Genomic DNA, 22335 nt, shown 5'->3' with positions numbered 1-22335 from the left:
TTTAATAATGGAAAATAAAGATACTAAATTCATTGGTCCGTTCTATATGTACTGTAAAATGAAATACTGGTTGGTAGTCCTTTATCTTCATTTGCGTGGAGGTAGTAACCAGCAGACCAATATTTCCTTGATTCAATTTATTAGATTTTTGTGAGTTCTTGGAAGATCTGCACTGTGAAGTTGAAGATGAAATGAGCCCTTATTTGAGACTGCTCACCCCTTGTCTCTGACATTGACCCAAGAGACACTTTTGATGATTTAGTACAACCAGTGACAAAGTTCTCTCAAATATATAACAATTTCAGAATAAGTTGAGGCACATTTCAATCTGAAACTTCCATCCATCAGAATTTTGGACATGTGGTTGAGGCAAGCTAAGTTATAACTCTTCATCCAGCATTTCTTCATCCAGCATTTATGGGACAATTTTTAGGTATCCATCTCCCTTTTATTTATGTTTCCTGGCAGACTCTACAGCTTTTCATCTGAAAAGGATGAAGAATATCATATGCAAAATGTGTCCAAATAGCATACCCATTTGGATGTATACTCCATGAATGTCAATGCTTCCTTAGAGAGTTGAAATTACAGGCAGTTTTGACATGACTTATGACTGGTCATTTTTACAGCCATTTGGAGTTATGGAACGGATGCTGTAAAGCTTAGATACCAAGGTGCTTTTCAAGAGGCAACTGGACTTGCTGGTTTTCTTTGAAGACGTTTTGCTTCTCATCCAGAAAGCCTCTTTAGCTCTTCAGAAGAGAAGAAGCTTCAGAGAGCTGAAGAAGCTTCTTGGATGAGAAGCAAAACGTCTTCAAAGAAAAAAACAGAAAGTCCAGTTGCCTCTTGAAAAGCACCTTTGGGACAATCATGACCTGGATGACTGAGAATCTCCGTGAGATATTTACAGCCTGCAAAACACTTCCAACTGTTGCAGAATGTTGCTCCCTTCCTCACATAACCTCACTTCATCCACTGAGCAACCAGTTTGCATTTACAACTCATTGTAGTGTCCCACAATCACATAACTGCAATTTGTGCCAATTTTTTTTGCAGTTTCCTGGCCAAAACCCCCACCCATTCAGAAGAATGGATTTGCTTATTGCCCACACAGTTCGCTTAACAATTGCAGTGACTTCCTTAGTGACTGCCAAAAAAAAGTCAGAAAAACACATCTGGTCATATGGGTGCCTCAACTTACAACTGCATCAACTTACAACCAGATTTCTGGTTGCCAATTGTAGTCATAAGTTGAGGACTGCCTGTAAGGGATTTTAACCAGAGGTGGTATTCAGCAGGTTCTGACCAGTTCTGGAGAACTGGTAGCAGAAATTTTGAGTAGTTTGAAGAACTGGCAAATACCACTGACTGGAGATTTTACATATCCTCCCTCTGCCACGCCCACAGAATCAGTAGTACATTTTTTTGAATCCCACCACTGATTTTAACGCTATAAGGGAGGGTGAATAAAAGGATTTTTTAAAAAGCAGTGAGATATTTTTTCCTTTTTCCTGGATATCTTCATTTTCTATTCCAGTTTCCCTTGTTCAAATCTCACCCCCCACTATTCTTCACAAGTCACAAAAGTTCCATGTGACTTTGTCTCCAAAAAGTGACAAGCTATAAATATATGCTTACGTATATATCTTGTTGATTGATTATATCTAAAGGAATTAACTATGTTAAAAGAGTCCATGCATCATAATTTTAAATCTCATTGAATAATAACAAAACCAAACTAAAGGATATTGCATGAATAATATTAACCTGATGCATCAATGAATAAAGTGTAAGGTAGCTTCCAAATATTGTTTACTACATGATTTTTGTAGAAAGGAAAGAATACAAAATATGACATACTTATACCCTGGAGAGTGAAGTTTGGCAGATTAGAACATTATCAGTTCCATTTCTCAATTCATTTTGCATTCTTTTACAATAAAGACAACAAAACAGTTTCCTCAGAGAAGAACAGAAAATAAAGTTAGAAGATAACAAAAGGGCAAAATTTAGGTCAAATTGCTAAACCGTAATATGGGATGTCTTTGGTCCTTGATTCCAGAAGTCCCAGTCTAAAATTATATTATTGGTGACCAGCCATATAATAATCCTCATCTTATAGAACTGACACAAGCATAAAAGTAAAGTCCAAAGCACACTCGACCATTGAGGGGAAAAGATAGATGAAAAATATACTATTTGAGATGCCATCAAGTGGCAAATATTTTGAATGCATGAGGTTCATCTGAAGGCCCTGGGTTGCACTGATAGGGGCTACTTTTCAAGGACATCTATGTTGTTAAGACTACACAACAACTTTTTCTCTGGTAATGTTACACTAATAACTAGAGCATAGAAAACATTTGCTAGACCAATACTTGAATACAGCTCATCAGTCTGGAACCCACATTACGTATCTGATATTAACACAGTTGAGAAAGTCCAGAAATATTTCACAAGAAGAGTTCTCCACTCCTCTACTCGTTGCAAAATACCTTATACCACCAGACTCGAAATTCTAGACCTAGAAAACCTAGAACTATGCCACCTTTGGTCCGAACTAAGTATAGTATATAAAATCATACATTGCAATGTCCTACCTGTCAATGAATACTTCAGCTTCAACCATAACAACACAAGAGCAAATAATAGATACAAACTCAAGGTTAATCGCACCAAACTTGATTGCAGCAAATAGGACTTCAGCAACAGAGTGGTCAATGTCTGGAATACTCTACCTGACTCTGTGGTTTCTTCCCCAAACCCCCAAAACTTTAACCTTAGACTGTGTACTATTGACCTCACCCCTTTCCTAAGAGGTCTGTAGGGGGTGTGCATAAGCGCACCAACGTGCCTACTGTCCCTGTCCTATTGTGTCTTTTATATATATATTTATTTTTCTTATATGTATCCATGTATTCATAACTATATTTTTGCTTATACCTATTATCTTGTAAGTGACAGAGTTTATTTTAATGGGACTTTCAGACATCCCAGCTGTCCGCTTCCCTTTGTCATCATTTTGCTGATCTATCTTGTCACACTACTGGGCAACGGCACCATCCTCCTTGCCATAGGAACTAATTCTCAGCTGCACAATCCCATGTTAACCCAACATTGTACAGGTATGCCTGTATAATGAGGTTGTAGTATATCAAGTTTACCGTATCATACTGCTTGATCCTACTGGATGGCAATTGGAAGTAGATAACCTCTTTAGGAGTTGCTGGATAACCTAGTTTCTTTTTTAATCATGGTGTCATGGATTATAGCAAAATTCTCTATGTGTTCTCAATGCTTTAAGATGGAAGATCTATCTTCAACCTCTTTCAGGACAGCTCTGAGATGGGCAGGAAAATGGAGAATGTCACCGCAGTGACGGAATTCATCCTAACTGGACTTTCTGACCTGCCAGCCTTCCGCCTCTCCTTGTTTGTGGCCTTTCTGCTTATCTATCTAGTCACACTACTGGGTAACGGCACCATCCTTCTTGCCATAGGAACTAATTCTCAGTTGCACAACCCCATGTATTTCTTCCTCAGTAATCTTTCCTTGCTGGACATCTTCTGTCCCACAGCTACAGTGCCCAAGATGCTAGAGAACCTCTTGACAGAAAACAGTTCCATCTCCTTTGCTGGCTGTGTGTTACAACTCTACTTCTTGGTGGCCTTGGCAGGGACTGAGGTCTTCTTGTTGGCCGTCATGGCCTATGACCGCTATGTGGCCATATGCAACCCTTTGCGATACATGGTCATCATGAACAAGAAGCTTTGCCTTCAGATGACTGTCGGGACGTGGGTCACCGGCTTCCTCAACTCATTGTTGCACACTGTAATGACCTTCACGCTTCCTTACTGCCAACTAAACAAAGTCAACCAATTCTATTGTGACATCCCACCCATGTTGGCTTTAGCCTGTGCTTCTACCTATGTGGCTGAGGTGGTTATCTTCATCGTTGGTGGCATATTTGGCGTGGGGGCTTTTCTAATTACCTTAATTTCTTACACTCACATCATTGCCACCGTTCTGAGGATCCGTTCTGCTGAGGGAAAACGTAAGGCCTTTTCTACCTGCACGTCCCACTTAATAGTGGTCTGTCTTTTCTATGGAACCATCATCTTTACGTACATAAGACCTTCATCCAGTTACCATCCAGACCAGGATAGGCTAGTGAGCATGCTCTATGGGATGATTACTCCAATGTTAAATCCCTTGATTTATAGCCTTAGAAACAAAGAAGTGAAAAAGGCCCTTGAGCGCCTAATAGTTCATCAATTCCATTAACAGCAAAAGAATTTAATGAGGTTATTAGAAAAGATAATTTGTTTATCTTAGCTTAGCTTATTTGATACAAAGGTATGCCCAGAATTTTGCAACAAGGAGAAATAGGGGGCAATATGCTGTCTCTGTAAACCGCTTAGAGAGGGATAAGTGCTATTGCTATACGGCAAGTCACATTACCCTAACTGTTCTGGTTATTCTCTCTCTCACACCACTTTTTATTAATCCTTGATTGGAATAAAGTAGAAATGGGTTTTATCTAATGAACTGATGATGCCTCAACCCATGGTGATGGATGAGGTTATTCAATGGCCTCATTGGAAGGGTCTATGACAATTCACCACAGCCAACTCGCCATGGCCAATTTACCATGGCCAACTCAGTGTGACAACTGCGGACAAGAGTTTCACTAATGTCAAAGAAATGGCAGAATAAAATCATTTTAAAAAGGATGCAAAAGAAGGGACAGAATGAAATGTCAATGGCAAAAATTAAAACAATCTATTATTTATTTTAAATAATTAAATACAATTGTTACATTTTCTGGCAGCGAGTTGTCACATTCTGTCATAGGAATGGAGAAAGCATGTACCCTGTGGCACTCCACATAGTAGGGACCAAGGATGGGATCCTTCTTCCCCGATCACCAGCAACTAGAATTGACCCTGAAGGAAGGGAGATGAACCAGCACAACATGGTGCTGTCCATCCCTGGTCCTCTGAGTTGATCCAGAAGAATATCAAAAGCTGCTGAGAAGGCCAAGTTGGGCAGAGATGGGTATATAACCCTTGCCAGATATTTGAGGATGATCCAGATTTCTGTAATTAATGGTGGAGACAGAACACTCCCATGAAGGGAGATCCAATATCCTCCAGCTAGCAACATCCTCATAGTTGTGACACCAGAATTGTAATTTTCCCATCTCTAGATGTGTAAAACATGTATTTAATGGATTTGTCAGTGAAGGATGAGACATATGTCTGGCTCTGGACTTTTAAAAGACTGGAAAAATTTCATGAACTGATAAGGGTGGTAGTGGTAATTTCAATTCTGTACAATCAGTGGCGGATTAAGGCTCACTGCGCCCTAAGCACTGACAAATCTCGATGCCACCCTCCTTTGTACATACTGTACAATCAAAGCCAAGCTTAGGCTACATAATTTTTTTGTGGTTCCTCCTTTGGGCCTGGTGCCCTAAGCATGTGCTTAGTCTGCTTATTGCTTAATACATCACTATGTACAACGAAGCATCAATATTATATAAATATATTTGCTTTATTCTTGGTGCTGTTTTTAATAATGGAAAATAAAGATACTAAATTCATTGGTCCGTTCTATATGTACTGTAAAATGAAATACTGGTTGGTAGTCCTTTATCTTCATTTGCGTGGAGGTAGTAACCAGCAGACCAATATTTCCTTGATTCAATTTATTAGATTTTTGTGAGTTCTTGGAAGATCTGCACTGTGAAGTTGAAGATGAAATGAGCCCTTATTTGAGACTGCTCACTCCCTTGTCTCTGACATTGACCCAAGAGACACTTTTGATGATTTAGTACAACCAGTGACAAAGTTCTCTCAAATATATAACAATTTCAGAATAAGTTGAGGCACATTTCAATCTGAAACTTCCATCCATCAGAATTTTGGACATGTGGTTGAGGCAAGCTAAGTTATAACTCTTCATCCAGCATTTCTTCATCCAGCATTTATGGGACAATTTTAGGTATCCATCTCCCTTTTATTTATGTTTCCTGGCAGACTCTACAGCTTTTCATCTGAAAAGGATGAAGAATATCATATGCAAAATGTGTCCGAAATAGCATACCCATTTGGATGTATACTCCATGAATGTCAATGCTTCCTTAGAGAGTTGAAATTACAGGCAGTTTTGACATGACTTATGACTGGTCATTTTTACAGCCATTTGGAGTTATGGAGCGGATGCTGTAAAGCTTGTACCAAAGGTGCTTTTTCAAGAGGCAACTGGACTTGCTGGTTTTTCTTTGAAGACGTTTTGCTTCTCATCCAGAAAGCCTCTTTAGCTCTTCAGAAGAGAAGAAGCTTCAGAGAGCTGAAGAAGCTTCTTGGATGAGAAGCAAAACGTCTTCAAAGAAAAAAACAGAAAGTCCAGTTGCCTCTTGAAAAAGCACCTTTGGGACAATCATGACCTGGATGACTGAGAATCTCCGTAGATATTTACAGCCTGCAAAACACTTCCAACTGTTGCAGAATGTTGCTCCCTTCCTCACATAACCTCACTTCATCCACTGAGCAACCAGTTTGCATTTACAACTCATTGTAGTGTCCCACAATCACATAACTGCAATTTGTGCCAATTTTTTTGCAGTTTCCTGGCCAAAACCCCCCACCCATTCAGAAGAATGGATTTGCTTATTGCCCACACAGTTCGCTTAACAATTGCAGTGACTTCCTTAGTGACTGCCAAAAAAAAGTCAGAAAAACACATCTGGTCATATGGGTGCCTCAACTTACAACTGCATCAACTTACAACCAGATTTCTGGTTGCCAATTGTAGTCATAAGTTGAGGACTGCCTGTAAGGGATTTTAACCAGAGGTGGTATTCAGCAGGTTCTGACCAGTTCTGGAGAACTGGTAGCAGAAATTTTGAGTAGTTTGAAGAACTGGCAAATACCACTGACTGGAGATTTTACATATCCTCCCTCTGCCACGCCCACAGAATCGGTAGTACATTTTTTTGAATCCCACCACTGATTTTAACGCTATAAGGGAGGGTGAATAAAAGGATTTTTTAAAAAGCAGTGAGATATTTTTTCCTTTTTCCTGGATATCTTCATTTTCTATTCCAGTTTCCCTTGTTCAAATCTCACCCCCCCCCCCCACTATTCTTCACAAGTCACAAAAGTTCCATGTGACTTTGTCTCCAAAAAGTGACAAGCTATAAATATATGCTTACGTATATATCTTGTTGATTGATTATATCTAAAGGAATTAACTATGTTAAAAGAGTCCATGCATCATAATTTTAAATCTCATTGAATAATAACAAAACCAAACTAAAGGATATTGCATGAATAATATTAACCTGATGCATCAATGAATAAAGTGTAAGGTAGCTTCCAAATATTGTTTACTACATGATTTTTGTAGAAAGGAAAGAATACAAAATATGACATACTTATACCCTGGAGAGTGAAGTTTGGCAGATTAGAACATTATCAGTTCCATTTCTCAATTCATTTTGCATTCTTTTACAATAAAGACAACAAAACAGTTTCCTCAGAGAAGAACAGAAAATAAAGTTAGAAGATAACAAAAGGGCAAAATTTAGGTCAAATTGCTAAACCGTAATATGGGATGTCTTTGGTCCTTGATTCCAGAAGTCCCAGTCTAAAATTATATTATTGGTGACCAGCCATATAATAATCCTCATCTTATAGAACTGACACAAGCATAAAAGTAAAGTCCAAAGCACACTCGACCATTGAGGGGAAAAGATAGATGAAAAATATACTATTTGAGATGCCATCAAGTGGCAAATATTTTGAATGCATGAGGTTCATCTGAAGGCCCTGGGTTGCACTGATAGGGGCTACTTTTCAAGGACATCTATGTTGTTAAGACTACACAACAACTTTTTCTCTGGTAATGTTACACTAATAACTAGAGCATAGAAAACATTTGCTAGACCAATACTTGAATACAGCTCATCAGTCTGGAACCCACATTACGTATCTGATATTAACACAGTTGAGAAAGTCCAGAAATATTTCACAAGAAGAGTTCTCCACTCCTCTACTCGTTGCAAAATACCTTATACCACCAGACTCGAAATTCTAGACCTAGAAAACCTAGAACTATGCCACCTTTGGTCCGAACTAAGTATAGTATATAAAATCATACATTGCAATGTCCTACCTGTCAATGAATACTTCAGCTTCAACCATAACAACACAAGAGCAAATAATAGATACAAACTCAAGGTTAATCGCACCAGACTTGATTGCAGCAAATAGGACTTCAGCAACAGAGTGGTCAATGTCTGGAATACTCTACCTGACTCTGTGGTTTCTTCCCCAAACCCCCAAAACTTTAACCTTAGACTGTGTACTATTGACCTCACCCCTTTCCTAAGAGGTCTGTAGGGGGTGTGCATAAGCGCACCAACGTGCCTACTGTCCCTGTCCTATTGTGTCTTTTATATATATATTTATTTTTCTTATATGTATCCATGTATTCATAACTATATTTTTGCTTATACCTATTATCGTGTAAGGAATTGACAAATAAAAAATAAAATAAAATAAAAATAAAAAAGTTGCCATTGAATCTTCTGAAATTCCTTCTATAATGTGAGGACCCCTCTGGTTTTCTTCTTAAGGAGTTGTATATGATGGGATTAAAAACACATACCCTATTGTTGTGGCTCCGGGTCTGGATTCTGCTCCTGTGGCTGATATGAGTTCAAGTGAGGAGGACATGGCAGAAAAATATGAGCCGGCATGGCTCAGTGATTGGAATAGTAACCAGGATGAGGAGATGGATGTAACAAAGGAAGACAGACCTGAAGTATTAGAATTGTCAGGACCTTTGACCTCCTCTGGTTCTTTATCTGATCAGCAGCCGGGAATGGCTGACAGGGAAGGCATGAGAGAGTCTTCTAGTGGAGATGAGAATTTGGAAAACTTGTGGTTAAACGTAAGGAACAGAAGGAGACTAAGGAGACAAACTCAGCTAGAAAGAAGGAGGAGAGCGAGCCAATAATTAGGGAAATTAGCACGTTGCCTAAGTGAATAAAAGAACACAGCTGGGCTGCTAGAATTCGCCAGAAGCAAAGTGACTAATTGAGAGTGAAGACGTTACAGCAGAAGCTCTGAGGCTTGAGATTTATTGCCACGACAGGTTTGCCGGACAGAGTAAAGATTTATGCTGTGGATTGGGATTTATGCCAGCTGTTATCTTGTGGGACTTTGTTTTGTTTGAATTACTTCTGAAACAGCTGCTTTTTGTTTTGCTCGCTTGAATTTGAAGGGGAGTCATAACATTTTTGCTTCTGGCCACACAAACCATCTTTAACCCAAGCTGGATCCAAACCAACTGCAGCGTTTGGTAGAGCAGCAACAACAACAAATAAATCAACTACTTCAAAGCAATGTGACTCTTCAGAATCAGGTGACACAACTGGTGAATCATCTTTCCAGTTTGCAAAGCCCTGCTGCTGCTCCCTCTGCCCCTCCCTTGAGGAAAAGCCCAGTATCCATGCCGGAGAAATTTTCAGGGCAAATGGACATGTTCCCGGCATTTATGGGTCAGTGCCAATTGTTTATATCTCTGAGGCCTGAAGACTTCCCAAACGACCGGGCTAAGGTAGGATTTATGATTAGTCTATTAACTGGGCAGGCTGCCAAATGGGCTACTCCCTTGTTAGTTCAAAATAGCCCGTTGTTGGACAATTTTCAGGGTTTTCTACAACAAATGAGAGTTATGTTTGAAAACCCAATTAAAATACAAACTGTGGACAGACGGTTATGGGACATTAATCAGGGGAAACGTCCCCTGCAGGAATACATTGCAGAATTTTGTTTGCTGTGTATGGACTCTAACTGGAACGAACCAGCTCATATGGCTGCATTCCAGGAAGGCTTGTCTGATGCCATCAAGGATGAGCTAGTCCATGCAGAGCGGGCTTCAACTCTGGATGCATTGGTAATCCAGTGCTTACGTATTGAAGCTCGTTTACAGCAACGTGGAAGTAAACGGCCCATTGTGGAACCACCTTCGTTTTCTCGTGCACAAACCACGCCACCGAGAGTTTTCCAAACCATGGTTAAGGCTGAGGAGCCGATGGAGTTAGGCGCACTCCGCCCTCGCTTAACGGCGCGAGAACGTTCGAGAAGGTTCCAGGAAGGCTTGTGCCTTTATTGCGGGGGTCCGGGACATTTTGCAAATTCCTGCACTGGGAGAGGGACTCGCAGACCCATGCCCGAAACCACTCCTGGCCCGTCGGGAAACGGGGTAGGCCCGACCTCGGGGAAACCCTAGGTCGGGCACATCCTACACCCCCACCCCAAATTGCTGAAGTAAATCCTGGCCCTCCTCGGCATTTACTTTTGGACACTCATATCCTTTTGCAGTCCCAGAAGGAGGGAATTCCCGCCGTTGCACTGGTGGATTCAGGGGCTACAACCAGCATTATGGACTGTGCTTTTGTCAAACATTTTGAAATTCCTTTGATTCCTGTGGATCCACCCATTAAGGTGGAAACCGTAGATGGGCGTGAACTCAAGTCTGGGCCCATTCGTTTTGCCACCCAGCCAGTGCGTATGCTTATTGGGGATCATGAGGAGGCGATAAGTTTTTATGTCACCTTGAACCTCCATCTCCCTTTGGTGCTCGGAGTGTCCTGGTTGCGTTTGCACGATCCATTGGTGGCTTGGGCGCAGAACGCCATTTCTTTTCCAAGTCTCCAATGTGTGGACCACCTGAGACACATCTGCGCTGGTCAAGATATCGCCGCTCCTGCTGTCTCAATTCCTTCGGAGCTGTCGGACTTCTCCGATGTTTTCAGCGAACAGGAGGCAGACCAATTACCACCACATCGTGCTTATGATTGTTCCGTGGACCTGATACCGGATGCTCCATTGCCAAAGGGTCGGTTATACTCCATGTTGGAGCCCGAGTTGGTTGCTCTCTGAGAGTTTTTAGATAAAAACTTGGCTCGGGGATTTATTTGACCCTCGTAATCCCGTCTTTCGGCTCCTGTTCTTTTTGTTAAAAAGAAGTCGGGAGAACTTCGTCTCTGTTGTGACTACCGATGATTAAACGCTATCACAGTGAGGAATAGCTATCCCTTGCCGCTCATTCCGGAATTGAGGGAGCGGTTGCGGGAGGCTACAATCTTCACTAAACTTGATCTGCGTGGGGCCTACAACCTGGTTTGGATGCGCAAGGGGGACGAGTGGAAGACGGCGTTTGGCACTCGTTATGGTCATTTCGAGTACACTGTCATGCCATTTGGTTTGACCAATGCTCCCGCTGTATTTCAGCATTTGATGAACGACATTTTCCGGGACATGTTGGATAGGTTTGTCGTGGTGTATTTGGATGACATTTTGATTTACTCTCGGTCCAGAGATCACCACCTTCAGCAGGTTCGTCAAGTGCTTCAGCGTCTTCGGGAGCATAAACTCTACGCGAAACTGGAGAAGTGTTTCTTTTTTCAGTCGTCGATAGAGTTTTAGGGCACATCATTTCTCCCAAGGGCATTGCTATGGACCCTAAAAAGGTTGAGGCCTTGTGTAGTTGGGAAGCCCCTCGTCGAGTCAAGGATGTACAACGTCTTTTGGGATTCGTCAACTACTATTGGACTTTTATCCCGGACTTTTCTAAGTTAATGGATCCCATAACTCAGCTCCTCCATAAGAAGGTCCCATTTCTGTGGGGGCCCCCGCAACAACAGGCTTTTGAAATTTTAAAGAAAGCGTTTGTGGCCGAGCCGATATTGAGGCATCCTGATCCGAATCGTCCATTTGTGGTCGAGACAGATGCCTCTAATGTCGCTATCGGAGTGGTACTGTTACAAGCTCTGAAGGATGGCGCGCCTCTTTTCCCATGCGCATACTATTCTAGGAAGCTCACAGCTTCTGAGCGCAATTACACCATCTGGGAAAAGGAGTTGTTGGCTATTAAGGCTGCCTTTGAAACCTGGAGACATCATTTAGAGGGGGCTCGGCACAAGGTGGAGGTTCGGACGGATCATCGAAACTTGGAACATTTGTCCACCGCTAAGAAGTTGAACCAACGCCAGATTCGGTGGTCATTGTTTTTCGCAAGGTTCAATTTCTCCGTCACTTATGTTCCAAGTGGACAGAATCGGAGGGCAGATGCGTTGTCTCGGAAGCCCGAGTATATCGGTCCCAAGGATCCTCTTCCTCTACGAATGGTGTTACCACCAGAATCCTTGGCCGTACTTCAAGATCCAGTAGATTTGTGGGCTCGCATACGGGAGGCGCAACGATTGGATGCGTGGACGCAGCAGAGACGGGGGGATGTTGGACCTGATTCCCCATGGTCCTTTGAAGAGGGCTTGCTCCGACATCGGGGTTTATTATACGTACCCACCAGGTCGCTGAGAGCTCTCATCATGACGCAATGTCATGATAACCCCGCTGCTGGCCATTTTGGATTTTATAAAACTTTGCATTTGGTCACCCGGACTTTTTGGTGGCCTCGGGTTCGTCACGATGTGTTTTCTTACGTCGCTTCTTGCGTCCAGTGTAGGCAAGCAAAAGTGGCGTTGGGTGCGCTCCCTGGACTCCTTCAACCATTGCCGACTCCGGGCAGACCATGGGGAGCGATCTCCATGGACTTTCTCACACATTTACCATCTTCGTCGGGCTTCACGACAGTGCTCGTGGTAGTTGATATGCTGACTAAAATGGCTCATTTCATTCCCTGTCGGAGATTACCATGATCCCGCACTACGGCCCAGCTATTTTTACAGCATATCTTTCGTTTACATGGACTGCCGGATAGAGTGGTTTCTGATCGTGGGGTTCAGTTTACTGCGCAGTTTTGGAAACAGTTAATGGCAGCGTTACAAGTTCAGGTGTGCTTAGCGTCAGCGCACCATCCGGAAACTGATGGCGGGACTGAGAAGGTGATTGGCATTCTTACCCAATATTTGAGGTGTTTTGTCAATCAGCGACAAAACGATTGGGCGAAATACCTCCTATTGGCAGAATTCACTTTTAATAACTCGCAGCACACCTCCACTCGTGTAACGCCGTTTTTCGCGAATGTGGGTTATCATCCGCGCTTCTTCCCATTAACGTTGATGGATTCCCCGGTTCCTGAGACACAAGATTTTCTGGAGGAATTACAAGCGGTTCACCGTTTAGTAGTACAACAACTCGAAAGGGCAAAAGAAGATTATAAACGGTTTGCGGACCGATCACGTCGAGCAACGCCTTCGGATCGATCACCCAATTAGGAAGTTGGACCATCATTTCATCGGTCCATTCCCGATTGAGGCGGTAATCAACCCTGTGGCATACCGACTCACCTTACCGCGCTCCATGCGCATTCACCCTGTCTTCCATCGCTCCCTTTTGGTTCTTGACTCCCCGGAGTGTCCTCTGCGTGCTCCTGCTGGTACGATTTCCCCATCGACGCCCCGTGAGGAGGCTGCTGTTGATGACACGGTGGTCAGCGTTACTGATTCGTGTTGGCTAAAGGGTCGTTTTCAGTACTTAGTTGGGAGGAGAGTGGATGACTCGGAGGTTTGCTCATGGACGGATGAGTCTGCAGTTCATGCTCCAGACATTATTCGGGACTTTCATGAACGTTTCCCTTCGAAACTGCATCCGGATCGTCAGACCCGGGGGAAGGGCCCTGCGGTGAGGGATAGTGTTGTGGCTCTGGGTCTGGATTCTGCTCCTGTGGCTGATATGAGTTCAAGTGAGGAGGACATGGCAGAAAAATATGAGCCGGCATGGCTCAGTGATTGGAATAGTAACCAGGATGAGGAGATGGATGTAACAAAGGAAGACAGACCTGAAGTATTAGAATTGTCAGGACCTTTGACCTCCTCTGGTTCTTTATCTGATCAGCAGCCGGGAATGGCTGACAGGGAAGGCATGAGAGAGTCTTCTAGTGGAGATGAGAATTTGGAAAACTTGTGGTTAAACGTAAGGAACAGAAGGAGACTAAGGAGACAAACTCAGCTAGAAAGAAGGAGGAGAGCGAGCCAATAATTAGGGAAATTAGCACGTTGCCTAAGTGAATAAAAGAACACAGCTGGGCTGCTAGAATTTGCCAGAAGCAAAGTGACTAATTGAGAGTGAAGACGTTACAGCAGAAGCTCTGAGGCTTGAGATTTATTGCCACGACAGGTTTGCCAGACAGAGTAAAGATTTATGCTGTGGATTGGGATTTATGCCAGCTGTTATCTTGTGGGACTTTGTTTTGTTTGAATTACTTCTGAAACGGCTGCTTTTTGTTTTGCTCGCTTGAATTTGAAGGGGAGTCATAACACCCTATACAGTGTTCTTAGTATATGTAGAAAATTCTGCTTTTGGGAATTCTGCAGAATGATAATCTGGGAATAATTTTTACATGACAGTGATGGTCTCATAATTCAAGTTCATCACAATAAAATAGGATGTACCAACTAAGAAGGCTTTCTACACTTCTGTTCAGGAGGTCTCAAGATGGCCAGAAGTTCAGGAATGCTACAATGATAAACATCCAGAGTGCCAAGATCACATTCAAGCAGAGGAGAAGGATGTAATAAAATAATAGAGTTGGAAGGGACCTCAGAGTCTAGTCCAACCCCAATATACAGTACAACTCAGGATGAGCCTCCTTCAAGATGAGGCTGCTTATAAATGAAATGGTTAATTTCTTTGGATCTGCAAAAATGTAACATGGACAATACCTGAACTTCTAGGAATGCTATGGTGAGGTAGCGGTACTTACAGAAGCATCTATTGAATAGTATGCATGTCAATAAGAAATACTATAATGAAAGTACTAAATGAAATCATTCACTGGGACCAAAATGGGTTTGTGCCAAAATGACACTTAAGGAACAATACAAGAATGTTAATGGATGTGTTGGAATATTACAAGGCACACCCCGAGAGGCAAGTGGTGCTGATATTTGTGGATGCACAAAAAGCATTCGATAACCTAAATTGGCACTTATTAATCAATTGAACATGATGAAATTTGGAGAAAAATTTGTAGGGATGATTAAGGGAATATATATTACCCAAACAGCAAATAATAATAATAATAAATGGAGAAACAACAGATAAATTTAACATAGCTAAAGGGGTAAGATAGGGATGCCTGCTATCCACACTATTATTCATCCTATCAGTGGAGGTACTATTGACCTATATTAGGCAAACATAAGAAATAAAAGGATTGAAAATTAAAAAGAAAGAATATAAGACACAAGTCTTTGCAGACAATTCAGTGTTTATTTTAAAAGACCCACTAGAGACAGGAAGTTTATTAATACAAAAAATAGAAGAATTCAGCAAGGTAGCAGGGCTTAAATAAAGATAAAAACAAAAATAATAACTAAGAATCTTACTGCAAGTCAGAAAAAAGAATTGGAGGAAAAACTGGGGATCCGGATGGTCAAAAGAGTGAAGTATCTTGGAATTTGGCCGACGACAAAATGGTCCTCTAGAAAAGAGGACAATTATAATAAATTAATACAACAAATAGAAAAATATTTGGATAATTGGATGAAATTACAAATATCATTAATTGGAAGAATTGCCACCATTAAAATGAACATATTACCCAAAATCCTGTTCCTCTTCCAAAGAGTTTCAATAAAATTAGGAAGAATTTTTTTTGGAAGAATTAAATAAACTAATAACAAAATTTATCTGGCAAGGGAAGAAACCCCAAATAAAATTAAAGCTTATACAGAATAGTAGAGATAAGGGAGGCTTTGGATTCCCAGGCTGGGAACTTTACTACCAGGCCGCAGCCATGACGTGGCTTAAAGATTGGATAAATTTAAACAATAAAAGAATACTAACAATAGTGGGCCACGATCTACAACTTGGCTGGCATGCATTCATTTGGGATGGGAAAAATAAACCACACTCATATTTCCAGAGACATCAAGTGAGGGATTCCCTGCTATACGTATGGGAAAAATATCAAGAAAAACCATTATATGAAAATCCAAATTTGGCTATCGACTATGAAGGCAATGATATATCCCAATGTTTTAGATTTCAATAAGGTAGTAAAATACAAAGAGCTATTGGATGAGAAAGGAGAATTAAAATCAAATCAGGAGTTAAAGGCCCAAGAACTTGAGATTAAATGGTGGCCTTATTTACAAATTCGGACAAGGTACAAAAAAGATTTAGAATAACACAGCTTCTAAAAAGACAAACAGAAATTAGATAAAACAATACAGGGAACAGGGGAAAAATGATCACCAAAGCATATAATTATCTTTTAAGATTTAAAATGGAGGAAGAAACAGCAAAAGAGACTATAGTAATATGGGCCAAAATTTTTGGGTACAGCCTTGAATTGGAACATTGGGAAACATTGTGGGAGAAAAATTATAAGTCAACAATGTCAGCTGCTACAAAGAAAATCTGTACAAAATATTCTACCACTGGCATTTACCCCCAGCAAGATTCCAAACAGATCAGCAAAATGCTGGAGATGTAACTATAAACAAGGAACTTCTTTCACATGTGGTGGACCTGTCCTAAAGCTAGCAAATACTGGCTAAAAGTAAAGAATTGGTTAGAAGAAATTACTAAACAAAAAACTGAGATGAAACCAGAACTATTTTTATTGGGCATACTAAAACAAAATATCTGCAAAAAACTGCAATACATTATGATACATATAATAACAATGGCCAGAATTGCCTTCACTCAAAACTGGAAACAAGATAACACTCCCTCTGACATAATGGTCATAAGAAAGATTCTTGAGTGTGCAGAGATGGATAGGTTAACTATGGAGTTAAAAGGCAGAGAAGAAATGGAATACTATAAGATCTGGAATGTATCGTACCAGTGGTTAGAGAAGAGATGTAAAGTTGTTACATGAAGAATATGTAGGAGATATAGTAAAATGGGGAAGTATTGTATATATATTTGTAAATATTGTTATAAGTTAAAAGTAGGAAAAAACTATATAACATAATAGAATAGTAACAATTATGTCAATATGAGTGAATACCGTAACCTGAACGCTGTAATGAGTGTAAATGTGGTGTTTTAATTTAATTGCAAATCTCCTCTGTTTGGGAGATGAATAGATATACTTGAAAAATCCCAGTGCCCCAATCAAAAATAAAAAAGATTATATGCCAAAGGGATCTTATATTGCTGTTTCCTGTTTTTTGTTCTTGTCAATCAGAAAGATCAGCAGTTTGAATCCCTAGCACCACGTAACGGAGTGAGCTTCTGTTATTTGTCCCAGCTTTTGCCAACCTAGCAGTTCGAAAGCATGTAAAAATGCGAGTAGATAAATAGGTGCCACTTTTGGTGGGAAGATAACAGCGTTCCGTGCGCCTTCAGCATTTAGTCATGCTGGCCACATGTCCGTGAGATGTCTTCGGACAGCGCTGGCTCTTTGGCTTTGTAACGGAGATGAGCACCACCCCCTAGAACCGGAAACGACTAGCACGTATGTGCGAAGGGAACCTTTACCTTTATCTGTTTCTTTCCAGTTCCACTCCAAAATATGTAAAAACTCAAGAGAAGTTGAATGGAGCATAAGGCTCATTATATTCTATCACCTTTATTCAGAGGATCAGTTATTTCTGAAGGATTAAAGCATTAAGAATAACCTTGTATGAAGACCGTTGCTTCTCTTGAAGAAATACATCATCCAAATTCCTTTGTGCTTTATTCCAAATGCTTGATGAATTACAATATTTACCAGACTCTCTTTCCTTCTGGTTTATATAGATACTGATAATCTCTTTACTTTTCTCTGCTTTTTATATCATCCGACTTTCAACTTGTCTGTCAAGCTTTACACTAACCAAGACCACACTTGGAAAATTGCATCCAGTTTTGGTTACCACAATATAAAAAAGATGTTGAGACTATAGAAAGAGTGCAGAGAAGAGCAAAAAAGATCAGAGGACTGAAGACAAACTTATGAAGAACATTGGAGGAATTGGGTATGTCTAGTCTAGTGAAAAGAAGGACTAGGGGGTGACATGATAACAATGTTCCAATATCTTAGGGGCTGCCACAAAGAAGAGGGGGTCAACCTATTCTCCAAAACACCTGAAGGCAGGGCAAGAAGCAATGGATAGAAACTAACAAAGGAGACAATCAACTTAGAACTAAGGAGGAATTTCCTGACTTAGAACAATTAATCGGTTGAACAATTTTCCTCTAGCAGTTGTGGGCGCTCCATCACAGGAAGTTTTTAAGAAGAGATTGGACAATCATTTTGTTCAATTTTTTGTCATTTTTTCCAACCACATGTGGATTTTAGTCCAGTATTTTCTAGCGTCCGCACAGGTCCACCACATATGGTAATATGAGCCAGGTATCTGATGACATTTCCAACATTTTTCTGATTTGTTCTTGAACATTCTTGCTATTCTTATCGGGGGAAAATGCCACCTGTAAAACATCTTATACAAATTTTCTTTATATGCTGTTGACATTGTCATTTTATAATTTTGAGACCACAATTTTTGCCATTTCTCTAAATCAATCCCATATCCAAAATTCTTCCCCCAAGCAATCATAGTTTCTTTAACTTGTTCTTCTAGTTTAATTTCTAATAAATATTTGTACAGTTTTTTAATCACCTTTTCATCAGTACCTGTCAAAATCTTATCTAAGTCAGTCAATTTATCATAGAATCCTTCTGTTTTGAGATCTTTATCATACCTTGAATGTATTTGCGCATATGAAAACCAATTCATCTTTGTACCTTGTTCCTCTAGATTTTGCATCGATTTAAGTTCATCCTTTTCATTCAATATTTCCCCATATCTAACTGTTTGTTCCTTCTTGTATATTATAGGATAAGAAAATGCTTCAATAGTCGATAACCAGACTGGAATTTTCAAATAACATTGTCTTTTAGTCTTCTCCCAATTTAACCACAAAGACTCCGTATATGATGTCTTCTAAAATATCCCCGTATTTTAGTTCCCTTGTACCATAAAAAAGCGTGCCACCCCAACAACAAATCATGTCCTTCTACTGTGAACAATCTAGTATTTCTTAATGTTATCCATTCCTTGACCCACATCAAGTTTGTAGCTTGGTAATACAACTCCCAATTAGGCAAACCAAATCCTCCTCTAATTCTAGCATCTTGCAAAAGTTTTAACTTTATTCTCGCTTTCTTACCTTGCCATATATATTTGAACACAATTTTATTTAAATCTTCAAAATAGTCTTTTCCAAGCCTAATTGGAATTGTTTGGAACAAATATAGAATTCTGGGTAATATATTCATCTTGATTGTTGAAATTCTCCCTATTAATGACAATTGTAGATTTTCCCATTTTGCCAAGTCAAGCGCTATCTGCTGCTTAAGTTTAATATAATTGTTCTCTTTTAATGTACTACATCTTGCTGTGAGATGTATCCCCAAATACTTAAATCTTATTCATGACGTGAATTTTCAATAGATCTGCCAATTCTTCCTTTTGTCTTGATAACATATTCTTTGTCAAAAATCTTTGTCTTATCTTTGTTTATTTTCACCTTGCCATATGCCTCTATCTTTTCCAATAATTTTGGTGCTGCTTCTAAAGGGTCTTCTAACATAACAACCAAGTCATCCGCAAAGGCTTGCAATTTAAATTTTTCCTTTTTAATTTTCATTCCTTTTGTACTCTTTTCGTCTCTAATATTTCTATTTAGCACTTCCAAAGTTAACACAAATAGCAAAGGTGATAGTGGGCACCCTTGTCTTGTTCCTTTTCTTATATTGATAGAGTCTTTCAATTCTCCCTCTATCATTACCTTTGCTGTTTGCTTGTAGTATATGGCTTCTATTGCTTGAATAAATTTTCTGGCAAACCCCATCTGTTCCAACAATAACAACATGAATCGCCAATTCAAATTATCAAATGCCTTTTGTGCATCCAGAAATATCAAAGCCATTTGTTTTTCAGGGTGTGCCTCATAGTATTCCAAGGTATCCAAAATTACTCTCATATTATCCTTGATTTGTCTCTTTGGCAGAAATCCATTTTGATCAGAATGAATAAAGTTATTTAGTCTTTCTGCCAATATTGAAGCAAAAATTTTATAATCTTTGAAATAACTTTTCATGTGCATTCTGTTGCCTCCCCTTTTTGCAGATGTTCTAAGCAGATGGGTAATCAATCTTTTATTTGAATCCTGCATATTCTACAATAATGAACTTAGGTTACCTTTCAGGACTCTTCATTTCTTTGAATAAATCTGTCACACCCCTGGGTCATTCTGCTCTAATGGGTGTAATCTACCACTGGTATCCTCAGAGGTCTGTTGTAATCCATAAATATGTGTACAACAACCTCATTGTTTTGAAGAGATTTTACCCGGATATACTAAGATTATCTCATAAAAGAGGCCTGCTTCCTTGCTACAAATTTCTTGAAAGCAGCTTTTATCTCTTTATTCCTTAAGCTATAAATGAGGGGATTCAGGCTTGGAGTCAACACTGTATAGAGCAGGCCAAGGAATCTGCTTCTGTCCATGGAGTATTCTGAGTTGGGACGAATGTAGGTAACAATTGCAGTTCCATAGAAAATGCAGACTACGGTGAGATGTGAGGAACAAGTGGAAAATGCTTTGCTTCTGTTTTTGGCCCCAGGCATGTTGAGAATAGTGGAGATGATGAGGATGTGTGTTGAACAAAAGGGGTGTCAAGAGATCTTTATCATTACCTTGAATGTTAGTATGGCATATGAAAACCAATTCATCTTTGTATAGTTCCTCTAGTTTTGCATCAGTTAAGTTCATCCTTTTCATTCAATATTTCCCATAAACTGTTTGTTCCTTCATTGTATATTATAGGATAAGAAAATGCTTCAATAGTCGATAACCAGACTGGAATTTTCAAATAACATTGTCTTTTAGTCTTCTCCCAATTTAACCACAAAGACTCCCGTATATGATGTCTTCTAAAATATCCCGTATTTTAGTTCCCTTGTACCATAAAAAGCGTGCCACCCCAACAACAAATCATGTCCTTCTACTGTGAACAATCTAGTATTTCTTAATGTTATCCATTCCTTGACCCACATCAAGTTTGTAGCTTGGTAATACAACTCCCAATTAGGCAAACCAAATCCTCCTCTAATTCTAGCATCTTGCAAAAGTTTTAACTTTATTCTCGCTTTCTTACCTTGCCATATATATTTGAACACAATTTTATTTAAATCTTCAAAATAGTCTTTTCCAAGCCTAATTGGAATTGTTTGGAACAAATATAGAATTCTGGGTAATATATTCATCTTGATTGTTGAAATTCTCCCTATTAATGACAATTGTAGATTTTCCCATTTTGCCAAGTCAAGCGCTATCTGCTGCTTAAGTTTAATATAATTGTTCTCTTTTAATGTACTACATCTTGCTGTGAGATGTATCCCAAATACTTAAATCTTATTCATGACGTGAATTTTCAATAGATCTGCCAATTCTTCCTTTTGTCTTGATAACATATTCTTTGTCAAAAATCTTTGTCTTATCTTTGTTTATTTTCACCTTGCCATATGCCTCTATCTTTTCCAATAATTTTGGTGCTGCTTCTAAAGGGTCTTCTAACATAACAACCAAGTCATCCGCAAAGGCTTGCAATTTAAATTTTTCCTTTTTAATTTTCATTCCTTTTGTACTCTTTTTCGTCTCTAATATTTCTATTTAGCACTTCCAAAGTTAACACAAATAGCAAAGGTGATAGTGGGCACCTTGTCTTGTTCCTTTTCTTATATTGATAGAGTCTTTCAATTCTCCCTCTATCATTACCTTTGCTGTTTGCTTGTAGTATATGGCTTCTATTGCTTGAATAAATTTTCTGGCAAACCCCATCTGTTCCAACAATAACAACATGAATCGCCAATTCAAATTATCAAATGCCTTTGTGCATCCAGAAATATCAAAGCCATTTGTTTTTCAGGGTGTGCCTCATAGTATTCCAAGGTATCCAAAATTACTCTCATATTATCCTTGATTTGTCTCTTTGGCAGAAATCCATTTTGATCAGAATGAATAAAGTTATTTAGTCTTTCTGCCAATATTGAAGCAAAAATTTTATAATCTTTGAAATAACTTTTCATGTGCATTCTGTTGCCTCCCTTTTTGCAGATGTTCTAAGCAGATGGGTAATCAATCTTTATTTGAATCCTGCATATTCTACAATAATGAACTTAGGTTACCTTTCAGGACTCTTCATTTCTTTGAATAAATCTGTCACACCCTGGGTCATTCTGCTCTAATGGGTGTAATCTACCACTGGTATCCTCAGAGGTCTGTTGTAATCCATAAATATGTGTACAACAACCTCATTGTTTTGAAGAGATTTTACCCGGATATACTAAGA

The 22335-nt window shown here is 39.6% G+C and overlaps 1 protein-coding gene across 1 annotated transcript; it reads left to right on the top strand.

Annotated features, from left to right (window-relative positions):
- The first annotated feature begins 3003 nt into the window (after positions 1–3003).
- LOC113432452 (olfactory receptor 5V1-like) lies at positions 3004–4284 on the top strand. The gene has a single exon (XM_026694591.2). It carries the CDS (start codon positions 3346–3348, stop codon positions 4282–4284), a length of 939 nt encoding a protein of 312 aa, XP_026550376.2. The 5' UTR covers positions 3004–3345.
- The last annotated feature ends 18051 nt before the right edge of the window (positions 4285–22335 follow it).

The sequence above is a fragment of the Notechis scutatus genome, chromosome Z (assembly GCF_049901735.1).
Source record: "Notechis scutatus isolate UNSWTSFEM ecotype Mainland chromosome Z, rNotScu1.2, whole genome shotgun sequence".
Classification (NCBI taxonomy): Eukaryota; Metazoa; Chordata; class Lepidosauria; order Squamata; family Elapidae; genus Notechis; species Notechis scutatus.
This window is presented reverse-complemented; position numbering and strand designations above follow the sequence as displayed.